This window comes from Nerophis ophidion, linkage group LG11 (genome assembly GCF_033978795.1).
Source record: "Nerophis ophidion isolate RoL-2023_Sa linkage group LG11, RoL_Noph_v1.0, whole genome shotgun sequence".
In the NCBI taxonomy this organism is placed as follows: Eukaryota; Metazoa; Chordata; class Actinopteri; order Syngnathiformes; family Syngnathidae; genus Nerophis; species Nerophis ophidion.
The window spans coordinates 65,840,577-65,863,181 of NC_084621.1; the positions used below are offsets into that span (position 1 = coordinate 65,840,577).

The 22,605-nt window shown below is 38.7% G+C and overlaps 1 protein-coding gene across 3 annotated transcripts; it reads left to right on the forward strand.

Annotated features, from left to right (window-relative positions):
* The first annotated feature begins 30 nt into the window (after positions 1–30).
* LOC133562365 (antizyme inhibitor 1-like) lies at positions 31–21,726 on the forward strand. Of its 3 annotated transcripts, none has more exons than XM_061916510.1 (12): positions 31–225; positions 8,755–8,879; positions 11,887–12,098; positions 12,231–12,404; positions 13,180–13,352; positions 14,928–15,062; positions 15,601–15,682; positions 16,424–16,498; positions 16,607–16,772; positions 16,903–17,021; positions 20,603–20,817; positions 20,883–21,726. In XM_061916510.1, exons 3-12 carry the CDS (start codon positions 11,997–11,999, stop codon positions 20,995–20,997), a joined length of 1,356 nt encoding a protein of 451 aa, XP_061772494.1. In that variant the 5' UTR covers positions 31–225; positions 8,755–8,879; positions 11,887–11,996; the 3' UTR covers positions 20,998–21,726. The 3 variants fall into 3 exon arrangements, with proteins under 3 accessions (XP_061772494.1, XP_061772493.1, XP_061772495.1); XM_061916509.1 differs by lacking the exon at positions 31–225 and adding an exon at positions 3,329–3,566; XM_061916511.1 differs by lacking the exon at positions 31–225 and adding an exon at positions 3,330–3,566 and having other exon boundaries at positions 16,906–17,021.
* The last annotated feature ends 879 nt before the right edge of the window (positions 21,727–22,605 follow it).

Below are 22,605 nucleotides of genomic sequence, written 5' to 3' on the forward strand. Positions count from 1 at the left end.
GTCTGAATGCTCAGACATCAGCACAACTCACCAAAGACACAACAAAACCAGGAGAAGTGATTGATTTTGCACATGACAAAAACACTGATCCATATTATTGGAACTTAGTGGATTGATTATTTGAAAGTGTTTGTTCTGACTTCTGGGAAAAAAAGTCAACTTTATTTGGACAGCATCTTACCTTCATCAAAAAGGCATGGGATACAAAATCAAGACACAATTAAGGTAATTTGTTCTGGTAATATTTTTATATAAAGTTAAATACTACATCAAATGATGCATTTTATTGTTCTGCAGTAATAATGGATTTTTGAGTCAAAAGATATAGATTGACAGTTCATTATTAGGTTTTAAATATTTGATACTGTAGTAACATGAGTAAACCAGCCATGGCACCCAAATTATTACTAACTTTAATTACAATGTATAGTCAGTGTTTCTTAACCATAGGGCAGGGGTCAATTGATGGGCTGCGAGCACACATTCAATATTTGTTTCTCAGCTTTGGTGGTACTTAGTTGTAATTCACTCTTCTACCACTTGTGGCAGTAATGACAATCTCAAACAAAGCTCAAGTCATAGATAAGTTTAAAAAGCGCAAAAATTATGACTAAAGTGAAGAAGCTGTTTTTGTATTTAAATAAACATATTTATTGTTATTTATTATTAATAATTTAGTAAATTTAGTTATTTTAGCTATTTATTATAGCATTACATAGTTTATTTTTCATCAGTTATGTATTAGTCCCTTCTTATGGAGTATATTTATTTAGTATTTATTTTTGTGATCAGCCTGATTCAAGCCTAAGGTTTATGTGTTAAATAAATAATAATCTTTATGATTAACACATGGTTTAATATTAGTTGACAAGGTTGTTAACCTGTTAAACTGTAAGCAGGTTATATGTAATTATTCAATACAATTAAAATCAAAAGAGTAAAATTGCTAATTTAGTGTTAATATTTGAGTGGCCTCCGTCTTTAGTGAAAAAGTTGGGCCCTGAGGTCAAAAAGGTTAAGAACCTCTGTCATATACAATACATATTTAGTAAATAGGACAGAAACAAAGAAATAGTTCTCATTTGTTAAAGGTTGTAATTTATGGAGTTTGTGTGGATAAGTTTAAAAAGCGCAAAAAATATGACTAAAGTAAAGAAGCTGTACTTTTTTTTAAAGAAACATATTTATTGTTATTTATTATTAATAATTTAGTAAATTTAGTTATTTTAGCTATTTATTATAGCATTACATAGTTTATTTTTCATCAGTTATGTATTAGTCCCTTCTTATGGAGTATATTTATTTAGTATTTATTTTTGTGATCAGCCTGACTTTAGCCAAAGGTTTATGTGTTAAATAAATAATAATCTTTATGATTAACACATGGTTTCATATTATTTGACAAGGTTGTTAACCTGTTAAACTGTAAGCAGGTTATATGTAAATATTCAATACAATTAAAATCAAAAGAGTAAAATTGCTAATTTAGTGTTAATATTTGAGTCGCCTCCGTCTTTAGTGAAAAAGTTGGGTCCTGAGGTCAAAAAGGTTAGGAACCTCTGTTATATACAATACATATTTAGTAAATAGGACAGAAACAAAGAAATATTTCTCATTTGTTAAAGGTTGTAATTTATGGAGTTTGTGTGGATAAGTTTAAAAAGCGCAAAAAATATGACTAAAGTGAAGAAGCTGTACTTTTATTTGAAGAAACATATGTATTGTTAGTTATTATTAATAATTTGGTTTATTTACTTATTTTTCCTATTTATTTTAGCATTACATAGTTTATTTTTCATCAGTTATGTATTTGTCCCTTCTTATGGAGTATATTTGTTTAGCACTTATTTTGTGATCAGACTGACCTCAGCCTAAGATTTATGTGTTAAATAAATAATAATCTTTATGATAAACACATTGTTTAATATTATTTGACAAAGTTGTTAACCTGTTAAACTGTAAGCAGGTTATATGTAATTATTCAATACGATTAAAATCAAAAGAGTAAAATTGCTAATTCAGTGTTAATATTTGAGTGGGCGCAGTCTTTAGTGAAAAAGTTGGGCCCTGAGGACAAAAAGGTTAAGAACCTCTGGTATATACAATACATATTTAGTAAATAGGATAGAAATATTTCTCATCTGTTGAAAATTGCAATTGATGGAGTTTGTGTACCATGAATTTATTTACTTAAACAAGTTGAAAAACTTATCCGGGTGTTACCATTTAGTGGTCAATTGTACAGAATATGTACTGAACTGTGCAATCTACTAATAAAAGTTTCAATCAATCAATCAAAGTGTGGATTGAATAAATTCCAGTGTAAACTGTACTTCCATTATAAAATTATCAATCAACGTATGATAATCAATCAATCAATGTTCATTTATATAGCCCTAAATCAATGGTGTCTCAAAGGGCTGCACAAACCACAACACAAACCACAACGACATCCTCGGTAGAGCCCACATAAGGGCAAAGGAAACTTACCCCAGTGGAACGTCAGAAGACAGTGACAATGATGACTATGAGAAACCTTGGAGAGGACTGCATTTGTGGGCAAACCCCCACCCCGACCCCCGCCCCTCCAAGGGACCGAAAGCAATGGACGTTGAGCGGGTCTAACATGATACTGTGAAAGTTCAATCCATAGTGGATCCAACACAAACGTGACAGTCCATGATAACAAATGTTTAGATGAAAACAAAAATTTGTTATACCATATTTCCTTGAATTGACGTAAGTCATATGATATATGCTCCTGCCTTGAATTACTGCCGGGTCAAACTCACTTCGCAAAATAATTAGCGCGTGCGTAGTATTACCGCCTGGTCAAACTTGTGACGTCACGAGTGACACTTCCCCCGTCATCATTTTCAAAATGGAGGAGGCTGAGTTCAATACCGGTAATTTGAAATTGCATAAAGGGAAGAAGATTAGAGCTATTCAGTAGGATTTACATCACACTCAAATGTTTACTGCATGCCTTTGGTAAGTGCCAGAGTGAGAAAAGGTTTTATAATAATTAGCACACGCTTACTTTTACTGCATGCCTTTGGTTTTTGATTGATTGAGTGATACTTGTATTAGTAGATTGCACAGTTCAGTACATATTCCGTACAATTGACCACTAAATGCATTTAGTGGTCAACACCCGAATAAGTTTTTCAATTTGTTTAAGTCAATGTCCACGTTAATCAATTCATGGTAAGCGCAGGAGTGAGAATAGGTTTTAAATTAACTAGCGCCCGGGCGGCAATTCCAAGAAATACGGTAAAACCGAATGTCCGAAATTGTATTTATTTTCTCAAGCAGAAGTTGTTTTATTGTTGTAGACTTTAACCGGATATGAGGCAGACACTTCCGCCACGGTCGACGTCCGGAGTCCTCACGAATGTGTCGAAATTTACACCGACCAAAGCTGACTGGATTATAATTATTCTTTCTTTTACTTTGAGTCCTAGCATGACATTATTTATTTTCTCTCATAGTTACCCCACCACTTGTTAAAAATTCCGCCTAAAAGGAAAAAGCGTTCCGGCCCCTCTCTCGGATTTTCTCCAGACGTAAGTAGACCTGCGTTGTTGCTCGCTAGCCAGCTAGTTAGCACACATGCGTTTGAATGAAGCCGCCACATAACGCCAGCGTGGTTTGCTTGTCACCATTAAATACTGACTAAATGAACACATTATTTAAGTATTATCCCGGTTTAATGTGTGCCATGTTTGTCGCTCGTAATACGTAACCTGCGTTTTATGTCTCCAGATAGCCAATGCTAACCTGTTGTGCTAACATGCTTGACGTCAAAAGAAGTCAGCTGAAATGTTTGTGCGGGTGAACTTGAAGCTTGCTCTGACGTCACTGTGACTGCTGGGGGGGCTGGCTATCTATTACAGACCATTCAAGGCCACGACAGGCATGATGCGTCACTTACTATCGAGATTAGCCAGATTAAATCTACCCCTCGAAAATCAACACCTTCAGATTACGTAAAGTATCTTTTTTTTATATATTATGACACCACCTAAATGTTATCCTGTAGCTTGGTATGTAAAATCACTCAGCCTGCATGGAGTTGATGAAGATAATTATTGGGGCTGCGAATCTTTGGGTGTCCCACGATTCGATTTTTGGGGTCAGAATTCGATTATATATCGATTTTTTTCGATTCGACGCGATTTTCTAATCAAAAACGATACTTTTCCGATTTAAAACGATTCTGTATTCATTAGGGGTGTAACGGTACACAAACATTTCGGTTCGGTATGTACCTCGGTTCAGAGGTCACGGTTCGGTTCATTTTCGGTACAGTAAGAAAACAACAAAATATAAATCCATCCATCCATCTTCTTCCGCTTATCCGAGGTCGGGTCGCGGGGGCAACAGCCTAAGCAGGGAAACCCAGACTTCCCTTTCCCCAGCCACTTCGTCTAGCTCTTCCCGGGGGATCCCGAGGCGTTCCCAGGCCAGCCGGGAGACATAGTCTTCCCAACGTGTCCTGGGTCTTCCCCGTGGCCTCCTACCGGTTGGACGTGCCCTAAACACCTCCCGAGGGAGGCGTTCGGGTGGCATCCTCACCAGATGCCCGAACCACCTCATCTGGCTCCTCTCGATGTGGAGGAGCAGCGGCTTTACTTTGAGCTCCTCCCGGATGGCAGAGCTTCTCACCCTATCTCTAAGGGAGAGCCCCGCCACACGGCGGAGGAAACTCATTTCGGCCGCTTGTACCCGTGATCTTATCCTTTCGGTCGTGACCCAAAGCTCATGACCATAGGTGAGGATGGGAACGTAGATCGACCGGTAAATTGAGAGCTTTGCCTTCCGGCTCAGCTCCTTCTTCACCACAACGGATCGGTACAACGTCCGCATTACTGAAGACGCCGCACCGATCCGCCTGTCGATCTCACGATCCACTCTTCCCCCACTCGTGAACAAGACTCCTAGGTACTTGAACTCCTCCGCTTGGGGTAGGGGCTCCTCCCCAACCCGGAGATGGCACTCCACCCTTTTCCGGGCGAGAACCATGGACTCGGACTTGGAGGTGCTGATTCTCATTCCGGTCGCTTCACACTCGGCTGCAAACCGATCCAGTGAGAGCTGAAGATCCCGGTCAGATGAAGCCATCAGGACCACATCATCTGCAAAAAGCAGAGACCTAATCCTGCGGTCACCGAACCGGAACCCCTCAACGCCTTGACTGCGCCTAGAAATTCTGTCCATAAAAGTTATGAACAGAATCGGTGACAAAGGACAGCCTTGGCGGAGTCCAACCCTCACTGGAAATGTGTTCGACTTACTGCCGGCAATGCGGACCAAGCTCTGGCACTGATCATACAGGGAGCGGACCGCCACAATATGACAGTCCGATACCCCATACTCTCTGAGCACTCCCCACAGGACTTCCCGAGGGACACGGTCGAATGCCTTCTCCAAGTCCACAAAGCACATGTAGAACACAAAATATAAATTTTCTGATTATTTTTTTTTAACTATTTTGCTAAATCCATCTATCCATTTCCTACCGCTTATTCCCTTTTGGGGTTGCGGGGGGCGCTGGCGCCTATCTCAGCTACAATCGGGCGGAAGGCGACTACACCCTAGACAAGTCGCCACCTCATCATCGCAAGGCCAACACGGATAGACAGACAACATTCACACTCACATTCAGTGGCCTAGTGGTTAGAGCAGGGGTCGGGAACCTTTTTGGCTGAGAGAGCCATGAAAGCCAAATATTTTCAAATGTATTTCCGTGAGAGACATATAATATTTTTCTAACAATGAATACAACTAAATGCGTGCATTTTTTAGTAAGACCATCATTTTTAGAGTATAATAAGTCTCCTATTCTTTTTAATAACATTGGTATTCGCAAGCTAAGCGATAGTAAAGACAATTTTTCCTACCAATAATGTGACTGTTAGAACAGGTGCGGTTGAAAACAGAAGGATGGATTAAAATACGTGGGTTCCCTCCGGGTACTCCGGCTTCCTCCCACCTCCAAAGACATGCACCCGGGGATAAATTGATTGGCAACACTAAATTGGCCCTAGTGTGTGAGTGTGAGTGTTGTCTGTCTATCTGTGTTGGCCCTGTGATGACATGGCGACTTGTCCAGGGTGTACTCCGCCTTCCGCCCGATTGTAGCTGAGATAGGCGCCAGCGCCCCCCGCGACCCCGAAAGGGAATAAGCGGTAGAAAATGGAGGGATGGATGGATTAAAATACAAAAGAATGTTTTATATTTTGAACGTCATTTTTAACACTGTGATTACCAGCGGAACTATTCATTACTTATCGTGTTAAGCAAATATTTATCTGAGAGCCAGATGCAGTCATCAAAAGAGCCACATCTGGCTCGAGAGCCATAGGTTCCCTACCCCTGGATTAGAGTGTCCGCCCTGAGATCGATAGGTTGGGAGTTCAAATCCCGGCCGAGTCATACCAAAGACTATAAAAATGGGACCCATTACCTCCCTGCTTGGCACTCAGCATCAAATGTTGGAATTGGGGGTTAAATCACCAAAAATGATTCCTGGCCGCGGCTCCGCTGCTGCCCACTGCTGCCCACTGCTCCCTCACCTCCCAGGGGGTGATCAAAACGGATTGGTCAAATGCAGAGAATTATTTCGCCACACCAAGAGTGTGTGTGGAAATCATTGGTACTTTAACTTTCTAACTTTAACTTTTAACATTCATACACTAGGGCCAATTTAGTGTTGCCAATCAACCTATCCCCAGGTGTAACCCCGGACTGCACGACCTTCGTATTGTGAGGCAGACGCAGTAATCCCACCAACACCGTGCTAAATCGTCCACCAAAAATATTTTTCTTAGTGGAATATTTGATGTGAAGTAATCGGAAACTTGGATAGGTCAATAATTCACAATAACATTGATTTTGATTTAATATTATGTTTTGAGCAATGACAGTTTGAAAGAAAAAAAAAAGGCTTTGTTTTATTAGTTAACGTTGCAAATTTTTCTACATTACATTTAGCCTTCAAGCTTTTTTATTTCACTTTTTTTTATGTTTTGTGTTTATTTTAATAGTATTTTTAGAATGTGCCGTGGGCCTTTAAAACATTAGCTGTGGGCCCCAAATGGCCTCCGGCGCACACTTTTGACACCCCTGCTATAGATAATAAAAATACAATCTGATAAATCTATGGGTTAAAAGCAGAGCCTGGCGACGCATGCGCGTTTATCATAACTGTCTCGCGCTCTGTCTCTGCCCCTCCCTCACGAATGCTGCTGCACGCACCACTTTTTGTTTTTTTTAACCCCTTCTTTACCCTGAACGTACATTGAAAATACACACAGCCCTAACTTAAAATGCCGGACATTCGAGGCATTTGAGAAACTCCACCTGGACAGCTCCGCAAAGAGGACATATCTCTGCGCTGCTGTTCCGCCTCCGCTTGGGATGGTTTCCTGCTGGCTCCGCTGTGAGCGGGACTCTCGCTGCTGTGTTGGATCCGCTTGGGACTGGACTCTCGCGACTGTGTTGGATCCAATATGGATTGAACTTTCACAGTATCATGTTAGACCCGCTCGACATCCATTGCTTTCCTCCTCTCCAAGGTTCTCATAGTCATCATTGTCACCGACGTCCCACTGGGTGTGAGTTTTCCTTGCCCACTGAGGATGTGGTAGTGGTTTGTGTTATGGTTTGTGCAGCCCTTTGAGACACTAGTGATTTAGGGCTATATAAGTAAACATTGATTGATTTATTGATTGATATCCCTTGAAAAGAGAAGGTGTGGTCAGTCTATCATAGCCCAGTCGTTGCTAGCATGTCGTGTGTTGTTTTTTTGATTGATTGAAATTTTTATTAGTAGATTGCACAGTACATTACATATTCCGTACAATTGACAACTAAATGGTAACACCTGAATAAGTTTTTCAACTTGTTTAAGTCGGGGTCCACGTTAATCAATTCATGGTGCCTCGGTGTGCATTGTTTACACAACGTGCGGTGCGCTACTGAATATGTCCGTGTCGTTCGGTACACCTACGAAACGAAAGCCCCGTACCGAAACGGTTCAATACAAATACACGTACCGTTACCCCCCTAGTATTCATTCAATACATAGGATTGCAGTAGGATCTACCCCAGTCTGCTGACATGCAAGCAGAGTAGTAGATTTTTTTAAAAAGCTTTTATAATTGTAAAGGACAATGTTTTATCAACTGATTGCAATAATGTAGATTTGTTTTAACTATTAAACAAACCAAAAATATGACTTATTTTATCTTTGTGAAAACACTGGACACAGTGTGTTGTCAAGCTTATGAGATCAATCAATCCATCAATGTTTATTTATATAGCCCTAAATCACAAGTGTCTCAAAGGGCTGCACAAATCACGCCGACGTCCTCGGTAGAGCCCACATAAGGGCAAGAAAAAACTCACCCCAGTGGGACGTCGACAATGATGATTATGAGATTCCTTGGAGAGAACCGCATATGTGGGCAACCCAATATAGATGCGATGCAAGTGTAAACCATTGTGACAGTATTGTTGTTGTTTTTTAAATGTCTAATGATAATGTATTGATAAAAAAATTTCAAAATAAAAATATATATTTTTTATATAAATAAGAATCGATTCTGAATCGCACAACGCGAGAATCACGATTTGAATCGATTTTTTCCCACACCCCTAATAAATATGTTTATGCAGGGTAATTGGGCCTGAATTGTTCCCGTCTTTGGCTGATTGTATTGCACCTTGTCCTCCTGTATATTATTGCAGGTGTACAATAACTATCCAAAGGACCTAGGGGCGGCCCTACACCGGGAGCCATTTGACTTCAACTCCGAGCCACCTTGGGATCCTAGCTGATAGTGGAAGAGTTCCCCCGCCTAGGACTCATCCATGTGAGTTTTTTTTTTTGTAAGATTGTGTATCTATTTCTAGGACAGACATGTGCATCAAAATACTCTTGCAGTATGATGCCAATTGATGTGTGTGTACTAAATATAGCTTCTGCAATTCTAATTTAAGCATTTCTCGTACAAAGTACTTTCTAGACAAGTGGTTCTCAACCTTTTTCTGTGATGTACCCCCTGTGAATATTTTTTTAATTCAAGTACCCCCTAATCAGAGAAAAGCATTTTTGGTTGAAAAAAAAGAGATAAAGAAGTAAAATACAGCACTATGTCATCAGTTTCTGATTTATTAAATTGTATAGCAGTGCAAAATATTGCTCATTTGAAGTGGTCTTTCTTGAACTATTTGGAAAAAAGATGTAAAAAATAACAAAAAACTTGTTGAAAAATAAACAAGTGATTCAATTATAAATAAAGAGTTCTACACATAGAAGTAATCATCATCTTAAAGTACCCTCTTTGGGGATTGTTATAGAGATCCATCTGGATTCATGAACTTATTTCTAAACATTTAGTAAAAAAAAAAAAAAAATCTGTGAGATCAATATTTATGGAACATGTCCACAAAAAATCTATCAGTCAACACTGAATATTGCATTGTTGCATTTCATTTCACAGTTTATGAACTTAAATACATATTTTGTTGAAGTATTATTCAATAAATATATTCATAAAGGATTTTTGATTTGTTGCTATTTTTAGAATATTTCTAAAAAATCTCACGTGCCCCCAGGGGTACATGCACCCCCATTTGAGAACCACTGTTCTAGACTACATGTTTTTGTTGGTATGTTTAGGACATCAACATTCTAACATGCTCTTTCAGTGTTGCACAACGCTGCAGGCATACTGACTAATTGTAAATGCCAATGGCAAATTATGTTGTACAGTGCGGACGACGCTGTGAATACTTCCTGAAACCACACCTCGATTTTCCATGGAGTCCAAAGCTACTGCGGTAGCAAAACTATAAAAATACTGTAGAAAGAACACAGAAAGAAATCATTTAACCTGTTCATTACTTTTGTGCTAACGGGCGCACAATGGGTGGATGAAATTTTATTTTATATACAGTGGGGCAAAAAACTTTAGTCAGCCACCGATTGTGCAAGTTCTCCCACTTAAAATGATGACAGAGGTCTTTAATTTTCATCATAGGTACACTTCAACTGTGTGAAACAGAATGTGAAAAAAAATCCAGGAATTCACATTGTAGGAATTTTAAATAATTTATTTGTAAATTATGGTGGAGAATAAGTATTTGGTCAATAACAAAAATTCAACTCAATACTTTGTAAAATATAACCTTTGTTGGCAATAACAGAGGTCAAACGATTAATATAGGTCTTTACCAGGTTTGCACACACAGTAGCTGTATTTTGGCCCATTCCTCTATGCAGATCTTTTCGAGAGCAGTGATGTTTTGGGGCTGTTGCCAAGCAACACAGACTTTCAACTCCCTCAACAGATTTTCTATGGGGTTGAGGTCTGGAGACTGGCTAGGCCACTCCAGGACTTTCAAATGCTTCTTACGGAGCCACTCCTTCGTTGCCCGGGCGGTGTGTTTGGGATCATTGTCATGCTGGAAGACCCAGCCACGTTTTATCTTCAAACCTCTCACTGATGGAAGGAGGTTTTTGCTCAAAATCTCACGATACATGGCCCCATTCATTCTTTCCTTAACATAGATCAGTCGTCCTGTCCCCTTAGCAGAAAAACAGCCCCAAAGCATCATGTTTCCAATCCCATGCTTCACAGTAGGTGTGGTGTTCTTGGGATGCAACTCAGTATTCTTCTTCCTCCAAACACGACGAGTTGAGTTTATACCAAAAAGTTCTATTTTGGTTTCATCTGACCACATGACATTCTCCCAATCTTCTGCTGTATCATCCATGTGCTCTCTGGCAAACTTCAGACGGGTCTGGACATGCACTGGCTTAAGCAGGGGTACACGTTTGGCACTGAAGGATTTGATTCCCTGTCGGCGTAGTGTGTTACTGATGGTAACCTTTGTTACTTTGGTCCCAGCTCTCTGCAGGTCATTCACCACAGTTGATGTTTTCACACCAAGCTGTTTGCCTATTGTAGATTCACTCTTCCCAGTCTGGTGCAGGTCTGCAATTATTTTCCTGGTGTCCTTTGAAATCTATTTAGTCTTGGCCATAGTGGAGTTTGGAGTCTGACTGTTTGAGACTGTGGACAGGTGTCTTTTATACAGATAACGAGTTCAAACAGGTTCCATTAATACAGGTAACGAGTGGAGGACAGAAGAGCTTAAAGAAGTTACAGGTCTGTGAGAGCCAGAGAGCTTCCTTGTTTGATTTTTGGGAGGGGCACTGAAATTTGTGAGTCTCATGGGAAAATCGGGAGGGTTGGCAAGTATGTCTGAGAAGGTTTGCGCACCAGAGCATTGTTCTCGATTGAAAAGTTTGTGCAATAAGGGGTTCGTAAATCGAGGTTCCACTCTGCCGTATGTCACTGGCTAAAAATAAAAATACACCACTGGTGAGCATGTGAAACCTTTAGTAGTTTAAAAGAACCGATAAAAAAAAATACATATTTTCATTTCATAATTACAAATCAAATTCAATAAAAGTTTTCATTCGTGCAAAATCAAACAGTGTCTTGTACAGAGTAACGAAAGAGAAAAATAAAACAAAAGTAAATATTACTTTTGAGCTGTGGAGAGCTCTTCAACAATAAATACATTCAAAAACAGAAGTGGGCCAGATAGAGTGCTTGCCGCACTTTCAAAGTTAGCGCCCTCTATGCAGCTTTGTAACTGATGCAAAGACTACCTATAAGTCAGAACAACGTGCAATGTATCAATACTTCTTTCTATTTAACATTTGAGCCTAAATTATAAATTAGTGTATTTATTTGTCTAGGAAATATTGAAAAGTTGTTACTTAACTTACAGATTTAAAAGAATCCACTACAGAAATCTATCTAAAAAAATTGATGTATCATCACAACCTTTCTCCTTTTCTTCTAGTTTGTTGCATAAGCCTAGGACCTGGGGGCTCGAGAGAGAGAGCGAGCAGCATCACTTCGGACCAGCCATATTCTTTATGCCTGTCGGATACACAGAACACGGTTGAGAGGATGAAAGGAATCTCAGATGAACCACAGTTTACAGTGGGCCTTCTAGAAGGAGGCACATCCCTCTGTGATGTGATTGACAATCACATTTATGAACAAACTTTGGTAAACTTTGCCTTTAAATATGGATTTATGACTCCAACTTTGACAAAATATGATGTTAGAAGATGTTAAATTGCATATATTGTTGAATTTACAATAGGTATTTTCTGATTCTGAAATGTTTTTCTTCCTTAGTCTGGGAAGAAAGCCTTCTTTGTCGCAGACCTAGGAGTCATATTGAGACAGCACGTTCGCTGGCGAACACACATGACCCAAATTCGTCCCTTCTATACTGTCAGGTGCAACAGCAACCCAGGTGTAATTGAAGTGCTAGCGGCACTTGGCACTGGTTTCATATGTAACAACAAGGTAATTAGCATGGTAAAGTATTGTTGAGGGTAACACATTTTACTATATATGTAGTCCAGGGATGTTTAATGCAATGTTTGTGGGGGCTACATTTCCAGAAGATTAAGGACATGAGGGCCAGGCTTTTCCCTTCACTGTTAGTTTTATTTTGTATGATCTTGAGAACCAGAGTCCTCAGGAACGGTCTGCTGTTTTTAAGGACCTTTTGCCAAAAAAAAGCCAGGCAAAGTGTATATATATATATATTTATTTAATCCCTGTTAATATTTTGGTCTCCAAAGTTTTGAAACTGAACTTGTGGGCCACCTGTTGAAATGGCCAAATAATGAAAAAAGGAGAACCTAAAATGGAACCTTGAGGAACACTACTAGAATTTCTAAAGGAGTTGCACAAATGACCACTGACTGCATCTGAAGTCAACAGGCTACAGTAATACCTTAGTTACATAAATCACATTACAAACAAAAATGTAACTGCCAAAAGTAGAAGGATTTGCCTTAAAGAATGCCTCAGTTATGTTCATCAGAAATTTGGCCCCAGTGTTCTGTTTGCTAGCAAGGTTGAATATCAATGCAAGGATCTGCCATAGTTTTTAGAGTTGTCCAGGTTTCTCCATACAACAGCAGCACTCTAGTCTTTTTAGGAATTTGTTGCAAAAATATTTGTCTGAAGTGTTTAGCTGAATGAAGGGTTCCAATTATCTTTGTTACAGGGTATTGATTTATATGATTTCACACATTGCAGTAAGTAACTCTTGTCTTTGTCTGGTTTTCAGGCTGAAATTGAACTGGTGCAAAGCCATGGTATTACATCAGAAGACATCATCTACAGTGGAGTTTGTAAACAGGTGTCCCAAATTAAATACGCTGCAAAGAATGGCATAGACCTCATGATGTGTGATAATGAGGCAGAGCTGCGCAAGATTTCACGTTCCCATCCAAATGCCAAGTAAGTAATTCGCAAAAAAAAATTAAATAACAACAGTTAGTCCACTACATCTTTCTATCGATTTATATTAGGATTCAACTACAACAAACTGTTTTGCAAGTTGACCTGCCATAAATATATCGATCCAACTAAATTTTTAAAAGCATTTTACCGATACTAGAAAAGAAAACATTTTATTCAAGAATGCAATACTTTTTATACAGTTTTTTTTAGCACTTTTAATGATGAAGAAGTTAAACGTTATGTAAGTCTGTTTTTCCGTCTGTGATGCCATTAAAACAAGTATAACGATAAGAGAGGAGAAGCAAATAAATGATAAATTAACAAGCCACCATTGTGGTTCAGTATGTGGAAACATTTAGGCTTTTGCAAAGACAGCGATGTTCTTAATAAATCTCTCACTGTTTGTGGGATATGTAATTGTCAGATAAAATACTATGGCCACAAGATGAATCTCTCAAAGCACCTAGGATGGAGCCATATGATTATACACACGCCTTCCGCTTGGCAGTCAGCGTTTCTGCTGCAGCAGCAGGACAAAGTATTAGTTGATTACCATCACTTTTTTTTTAATATTACTGCATTGCTGTTTATTAAAAAAGATAGCAGTAGCAGGTAAAATCACTGCTTATTAGACACAAGAGATTTGGTTGGAATTTTTTAAATAAATGTTTTATTTGTATTATTTCTATGTTGAAAAACAACTGCAAACGTAGCAGGTACATTTACTGCTAATCTAACCTGAAGAAATGTTGGTTGAACTTAATTTTTGAAATTAATATTGTATTATTTCTATCTTTAATAAAACAAAAGCAGAAGTAGCTGGTAAATCTACTGTTAAAATGTTGTTTACTGTACTTTCATTGAACATTTCTTGGAATACTGAAAATGAAAGCAGTAAAGGTTTCTTTTTAATTCAACCTTCAAGGGTTTGTTGCACTTAATTCAAATAAAATGTGACCGCAGTAACCATTATTTGTTGTTCACTTGATTGTTCGGTCCATATTTAATTTATATGTAATTTTCTTCAAAGAAGTAACAACAATATAGGAAACTTTACCTGCATTTTCCAGTAACTAGTATTGATTCCACAGTCACACTGGTGGAAATTTTGGCTAAGAACTTAATGAATTGTTTTCAACCCACTGAGTCTTTTCAGATCTTTTCATTCTAAATAAACAAATCTCGTCCCTGAATTGTATCGGCAACCACAAATGATTATTCGAATCATTAAAAGGAATTATTTTTCCCAAGACAACTGTTATACGTTTTATGACTGTTTTTGTGCCATTCTTAGAGAAGTATTCCTATTGTATGGTAAGAAGATAGGCTCTTTATTGTGATAGTCATTTATTAACAGGATCATGGAAAAATGCAAAATTATAAGCACGATTATTTAATGCATATCACATACATGATAGAAACAGTGAAAGCTTAATGAGAAGGTCATGTCAGAAGACTGTTATTTTTTCCTATTAGTTTTCTTATGTGACGATCATTTGTTTTTTGGCCAATAGAAATGTAGGTATTTTGGGGGAATATTTTTATTGAAACATACATTTTCCTTTTATTTAGGTTACTGCTTCAAGTGTCAACAGAAGCATCAAGCCAGCACAATGAATTGAGCATGTCATTTGGTTGTTCCCTCAAAGACTGTCGACATCTTTTGGAGAGTGCAAAGGATCTGGGTGTACAGGTGGTCGGGGTCAGGTGAGCTTTGCAGAAATCTAAAATAATGCGTAGACAATTTTAATTGCCCCATGGCCACAATCAGTACTCACCAACTCTACTTTAAAGGTTTTTTTTTTACATTTAAAACACTTATTTTTGGTATACATCAGAGGTTCTAACCTGTTTGACCTCGGGGCCCAACTTTTCCCCTACAAAGGGGTCATGGCCCACTCAAAAATTAACAATAAGTTAATAATCTTATTCTAACACAGGTTAGAACTATACACTCATTCTTATTAAGAAAAATGGCAACAGCGGAGGATTTAATCATGCATGTGCATGTACGAGTCAGTCTGCCCAATAACAAGAGGATAGAGAAAAATAAGGATTTTATTGACTACAACAGAATAAAAATGGCGCACTTGCGCAAAGCTCTTTCTTTTGCCACTTTCATCACAATTGGCTAAATTATTTCAATGTCAGTATTTTGTCTCAAGCGTATGTGTTTAAAATCAGGTTGGAAGATAAATTACTTGTTCAAAATTCTTACAAACCACTATTTTTTTGTCCCTTTCAGATCCCTAATCCCCCGCAAGTGCAAGGAGGACAAAGTTTATACTAATGCCATCACTGATGCTCGTTGTGTTTTTGATATGGCGGTGAGTATAGATCATTTTGATTTATGATTATGTCTATACTTTGTATCTCCCAAAAGTTTTTCAGCCTAGAGAAATCCAAATAATGATAGCAACAGTTTGTTACTGCAAAAATATTGTTCACTCTCTTCAAATAAACCTGAAATTTAAAAAAGCCTGCATGAAGGCTCTTGTCTGCCTTTGAGGTGACTGTAATAGCCCCTAATGCCTTTAAAAAAGCAGCATCGACCTTAATCCACAATTAAGTACGAGCGCATCACACACTAATACTGCAGCATGTGTCACGTATGGTCATATTTTATGGGTGTAGCTTCACACTAAACCGACCAGTTTAGTAATTAAGGAATGACACATTTTTACCTCTGCCAGGAGTTTAAGTCATCGTTGGGTTTTGTTTGACTGTCTGTCAGTAAAGTAATCCGTTAACGTGTCTGCATGCGGCCCTGCCTCCACCAACAGACACAAAGAGAGTAGATGACTGACAAGAGGGTTCCTTCCATTTTTTCTGCTATTCATAGCTCAAACATTTCCTGTCTGTATTCAGGACTTTTTTTAACATTGAGAGGTAGGGCTTGGTGATCTGTTCTCTCCTAGTGCTTTTCTAGTTATGAATGTAAATATTTGCGGTTACAAACTTAGCTTATTATTGACAAAACATCTGATTTTATACATGCTCAGTTCAAACATTTTCTGTGCTGTGGAAATAACTGTTAGTTTGACACTCAGTCATCTTCTTGCTTGTAGAAGGAAATTGGTTTTAAAATGAAAATCTTGGACATTGGAGGCGTCTTTGGGGGTTCAGGCACCCAGCTGGAATTGGTCAGTACAATTTGTGTTTTTAGTTATTCTACAGCCATATTGTGTGTAAAAAGTATACATTTATTTTACATTGCAACCTACTATTTATAAAAAAGATCTCTCTTGCAGATCAAGAAAGCAGTCATGCCTATGTTGGACCTTTACTTCCCACCTTCTACTGGAGTTACCATCATTGCTGAGCCTGGCAGCTACTTTGTGTCAACTGCTTTCACTTTGGTCACCAACATCAATTCCAAAGAGGTGGTGATGCGGGACTGCCAAGATCAAGCACATGGTCAGTAGCCTTATACTAGCAGAAGATAAAACATTTGATACTGAGAGATGGACCATAGTTCAGATTTGGACTAAATAGATAAAACACCACTGTAAAATGAAAGCATCCGTCGCCTTTTGACCCCATTAAGCAGATGATCCGTCTCCCAATGATGAGCCTGAGTTCCACTACTACATGAATGAAGGAGTGTATGGATCCTTTGCTTGTAAACTCACTGAAACGGACATCACTGCTCCAACTGTTCACAAGGTGAGTTTGTTTCACAAAACAAAAAGTCACAGTGTTACCTCGCAATTTGACCACAATGCCACCTACCCCATAACCTGTATTATAACAATATGTCAAAAATTATAAGCAGAAGCTACTGAGTCATATTGATTGATTGATTGATATATTGATACTTTTATTAGTAGATTGCACAGTTCAGTACATATTCCGTACAATTGACCACTAAATGGTAACACCCGAATAAGTTTTTCAACTTGTTTAAGTCGGGGTCCACGTTAATCAATTCATGGTAATTAATCTGCGAAAAACAATAAAATATTATTCAAAAGAAAACTGCACTTTTTTGAGAATTTTGGCCTTTCATAACTCTTAACGTGAAACAAGAACACTTGTATTTACCCTTATGTATGTGATGTAGTAACAGCCACATTCATGTTAACTTAGTCATTTTAAGCATTACTGTAACTTCTTTCCGAGGCATTTCGATATACCTTCTGTGTTAGCCATGTTTACCATGAATTGATTAACGTGGACCCCGACTTAAACAAGTTGAAAAACTTATTCGGGTGTTACCATTTAGTGGTCAATTGTACAGAATATGTACTGAACTGTGCAATCTACTAATAAAAGTTTCAATCAAAGCTACCACTAAACATAGCGGACTTTGGAAGCCTTGGAGGAGTATCACTTAGCACTATTGCTAAACGCTTCATTGTCAGAACAAGAACATAAAATGGTGACTTACAATGTCTACTCTCACTGCGATGCTGACCGATGGGATGGTTATACCCTTCAGCTCTGGTGCGATCTTTGAGATGTTAAGTTCAACGTAATCACCACTTCTCAAACAGAAAATGCTGGGGAAAAAACTATGTTAGGTCTTATGCTGCCTGTATCCGCTGCGTGAGTCGGCCTGGATTTTTATGTAGCATGTGGAATTTACAACTTTACCAATTTTCCCAGCTTGCTACTTGAGGCACGATTTATAACCTTGCATTAAAGGGGATGTTTACAACACTTACACAGATGTCTAGAGGGCGCTAACTGTTCAATGTATTTAGCATCGTACATCCCGCCTCTTTTCCAGCTTCGGGAACGTAATGACGTAACTACGTACATATGTAACACATGCATGTGCATTAGCTTTGGGTGTGGTTAGCTAGAAATAGCAATTCGGATAGCAAATCATTGAATGTATATTTTATCATAAAAAACATGACTGCAAATTGTTTGTTGCTTCTCTTGGACTGCTTATGTATGTGTGCACGCGCTCTCTGTGCGTACGTTTTGATGAGTTAGGGTAAGTGGCCGTAAACACCAATCATTTTAGTCAGCCCTCAAAAACTTTTACTATACAAACATAAGGACTTGGGAGGAATATAGAACGATTTAACACAAATGTATACTGTTTGATTGATTGATTGATACTTTTATTAGTAGATTGCACAGTACAGTACATATTCTGTACAATTGCTTCACGGTGGATTAGGGGTTAGTGCGTCTGCCTCACAATACGAAGGTCCTGAGTAGTCAGGGTTCAATCCCTGGCTCTGGATCTCTCTGTGTGGAGTTTGCATGTTCTCCCTGTGAATGCTTGGGCTCCCTCCGGGTACTCCGGCTTCCTCCCACTTCCAAAAACATGCACCAGGGGATAGGTTGATTGGCAACACTACATTGGCCCTAGTGTGTGAGTGAATGTGAATGTTGTCTGTCTATCTGTGTTGACCCTGCGATGAGGTGGTGACTTGTCCAGGGTGTACCCCGCTTTCCACCCGATTGTAGCTGAGATAGGCACCAGCGACCCTAAAGGGAATAAGCAGTAGAAAATGGATGGGATGGAGTGCGTATTCCGTACAATTTACTACTAAATGGTAACACCTGAATAAGTTTTTCAACAAAAGTCAAGTCAGGGTCCAATTCATGGTAAAACCACTAATGGTAACACAAGCTAGCCAAATGTGTTCTTGTTATATTTCTTGCCTTGAAAAGTTATTAGAAATACAAATGTAACTTTCTTTTGCTGTTTCTTTTTGTGGTAGGGGTCTTTTTTAAAAATAAAATTGAATCGGGTCTGAATACTCTTAAAATATTGCAACAAAGTTGCTAAATTGGCAACACGGATCCCTCCTGATACACCTTTTTCTGCAGCAAGCGACATTACAATGTCATCTATTGTACAAAATTGTAACAAGTGACACTCACAGAATCACCAAATGTTTTTGTGGCCGTCGGCATGCTAAACGAATGTCATAGAAACATTGATTCCACTAAACTTGTTAGTCAAAACAAAAGTCAAATCTCTTCTACTTAAAATGTGAGTCCACTTTCTTTTACAGTATTGTTTGGCGGCTAGTTTTCTTTTGTCGTCACGTTCTAGTTTTCTTACAAGGAAAAACTGTCCACAGTGGAACCCACATGAGTGAATGTTTTGATTAAACGTTTTTAGAAAATGTTTTTTGTTTTTAGTTTTTTTAAAGGCCTACTGAAACCCACTACTACCGACCACGCAGTCTGATAGTTTATATATCAATGATGAAATCTTAACATTGCAACACATGCCAATACGTCCGGTTTAGTTTACTAAATTGCAATTTTAAATTTCCCGCAAAGTATCGCGGAATGATGACGCGTGCGCGTGAAGTCACCGGTTGTAGCAGACATGTTCTTCCAGCACCGTGCACGGCTAAAAGTCGTCTGCTTTAATCGCATAATTACACAGTATTCTGGACATATGTGTTGCTGAATCTTTTGCAATTTGTTCGATTAATAATGGAGAGGTCAAAGAAGAAAGATGTAGGTGGGAAGCAGTGTATTGCTGCTGCCTTTAGCAACATAAACACAGCCGGTGTTTCCTTGTTTACATTCCCGAAGGTGAAGCTTTATTATGGAACAGAGCGTTCAAGCGGACATGGTTCTCTACCACATGTCAACCCGCAGGTTTCCGTGAGAAAATTATTGTAATAAGTCGGCTCTTACCGTAGACATGAGCGGAGCTTGCGTCCTCCTGCAGCTGCGGACTCTCTTACCTCCTCCCACCGTAGACACTGGCGGTCACCACACCCGTGGCCACACCCCTCCGACTTTCAGGTACCTTATAATCTCACTAAAACACTAGTAACACAATAAGCAGAAAAGGGATTTTCCAGAATTATCCTAGTAAATGTGTCTAATAACATCTGAATCGCTCCCACTGCCCTTGCCTTTTTTTTTCTAGTCCTTCACTCTCACTATCCTCATCCACAAATCTTTCATTCTCGCTCAAATTAATGGGGAAATCGTCGCTTTCTCGGTCAGAATCGCTCTCGCTGCCGGTGGCTATGATTGTAAACATTGTGAGGATGTGAGGAGCTCCACAACCCGTGACGTCACACGCACATCGTCTGCTACTTCCGGTAAAGGCAAGGCTTTTTTATTTGTGACCAAAAGTTGCGAACTTTATCGTTGATGTTCTCTACTAAATCTTTTCAGCAAAAATATGGCAATATGGCAAAATGATCAAGTATGACACATAGAATGGACCTGCTATCTCCGTTTAAATAAGAACATCTCATTTCAGTAGGCCTTTAACAAAGGTGGCTTTTCTATTATTTTTGTGCCGGCAGAACATTAGTGCGGATGCTCCAGTGTACAGCAGCAGCCTGTGGGGTCCCACTGGTGATGATCTGGACCAGGTAATGGATCACTGCCTTCTGCCTGAGCTCAACATTGGAGATTGGCTCTTGTTCAGCCACGCAGGAACCTACTGTCTGGGCCAGCCTCTTGGCACCTCTGACTCCTCCACACCAACTGTAGTCTATGTGGTCTCCTCCAGAGACTGGTAAGGATCTGACTGTTGTGAAATGTAATCCTTACAGTGTGTGACACATGTCCATCCTCAACCAGGTATGAGATGCAGGACACAGGTGTCAACCAGGAGGCAACCCTGAAGAGCTTGTCATTGGTCCCCTATTTCTTCAATGCCTGCCAAACAGAAGCTGCTCTCTCTATCCCGGCTTAGCAGGTCCCAGTTTTTCTGCTGTTTCTTCCCACCAAGATAAATTTGACCATTGCTGGGTGCACTTCTCAATCATCAGTGCCCTGGGCTTTATGTAATTATAACAGAAGTAATCTCTGATGCAACAACATGGATGAGTCTCTTACTATACCGCTTTTTATGCTGAGTAATGACAAAATATCAATCAAAAAAAAGGATTTGCCTGATAGTGTTGTAAAGTGAGTCTTGTGAGCAATGTATTTAAACCATACCTACAGTTTGTTTTTATTTATGAATTGAATTAGTTGTACGTTAAACTTTCTTTTAAAGAGAACTTCTTGACATTTCACTTAAAAAGTATTGAAGTTTGTACATGAAGCTGTATATGTCATGGGTTTGATGCTGTAAATCAGTAGTACACTGTTTGCCGAAACACCAGTCAAATAGTGCAATATTCTCTTCTGCCATTTGCCGCCTCGCAGAACACTGAAGCGCTGATATGTCACTTAGAAAAGCAGGTCTATTGTTAGCATGCGCTCTACATGAAACAAAGTGTTTATGGTAAATCTGTTAGTATGGAATAGGTTATTTATAATACCTGGAATCTCACTTTGTTTTCAGTGTTTTGGCCTAAACGTATAAGTGTAAGTTAATTAGAATGTGTAGTTGCTGTGTTTGTTTGTCTCCCTGCCTGTTTATAGCTTGTTTCCATGCTTGATGCTTACAGATGAAATAAAAACGTAATTGACCAGACCTAACGTGTTATTCTCAGTCAATAACATACAAACGTGCACTTTGACGTCACAGCTGAAAATTACTGTTGGTCAACTTAAAGCCAGTTTGCAGACGATGTTGTATTACTGGGTGTCTAAAGTGTGATCAGGGGCTATGAGCGCCATGCAGCTTTTTCTTTTTATCAGCCCTTGGTATGTTCTAAAAGTACAATTGTTAATGATATATTAGATGTTACATCAATTTACAATAACAAAGCTAGGTTGTAGATGTTTTAGGATATATTGTCCTAAATATAAAACTGAATGAGTATTAACATCTTTAGTATAAATTTCTTCTAAAGACGCAACATCGCTTTTTTAAAGCCCTTTTTATAACATTAGTGGCCTAAATGTTGCATTTTCCAGCATAATAATGCATGTTATTGGCCACGAGAAGACCAGACCGAACAGAGTGTGCTGTTCAGTATCGTGTCCACTGATTGGCTCAGCCTCAAGCAGCTTTGCTATTAGGGGTGTGGGGAAAAATCGATTTGAATTTGAATCGAATCTTCTTCTTTTTTTTTTTTTTTTTAATCAATCCAACAAAACAATACACAGCAATACCATAACAATGCAATCCAGTTCCAAAACCAAACCTGACCCAGCAACACTCAGAACTGCAATAAACAGAGCAATTGAGAGGAGACACAAACACCACACAGAACAAACCAAAAGTAGTGAAACAAAAATGAATATTATCAACAACAGTATCAATATTATTCTTAATTTCAGCATAGCAGTGATTAAAAATCCCTCGTTGACATTTTCATTAAACATTTATAAAAGTTTTAAAAAAAACAATAGTGTCACAGTGGCTTACAAGTCATATTTCTGGTTCGTTTAATAGTAAAAAAAAATT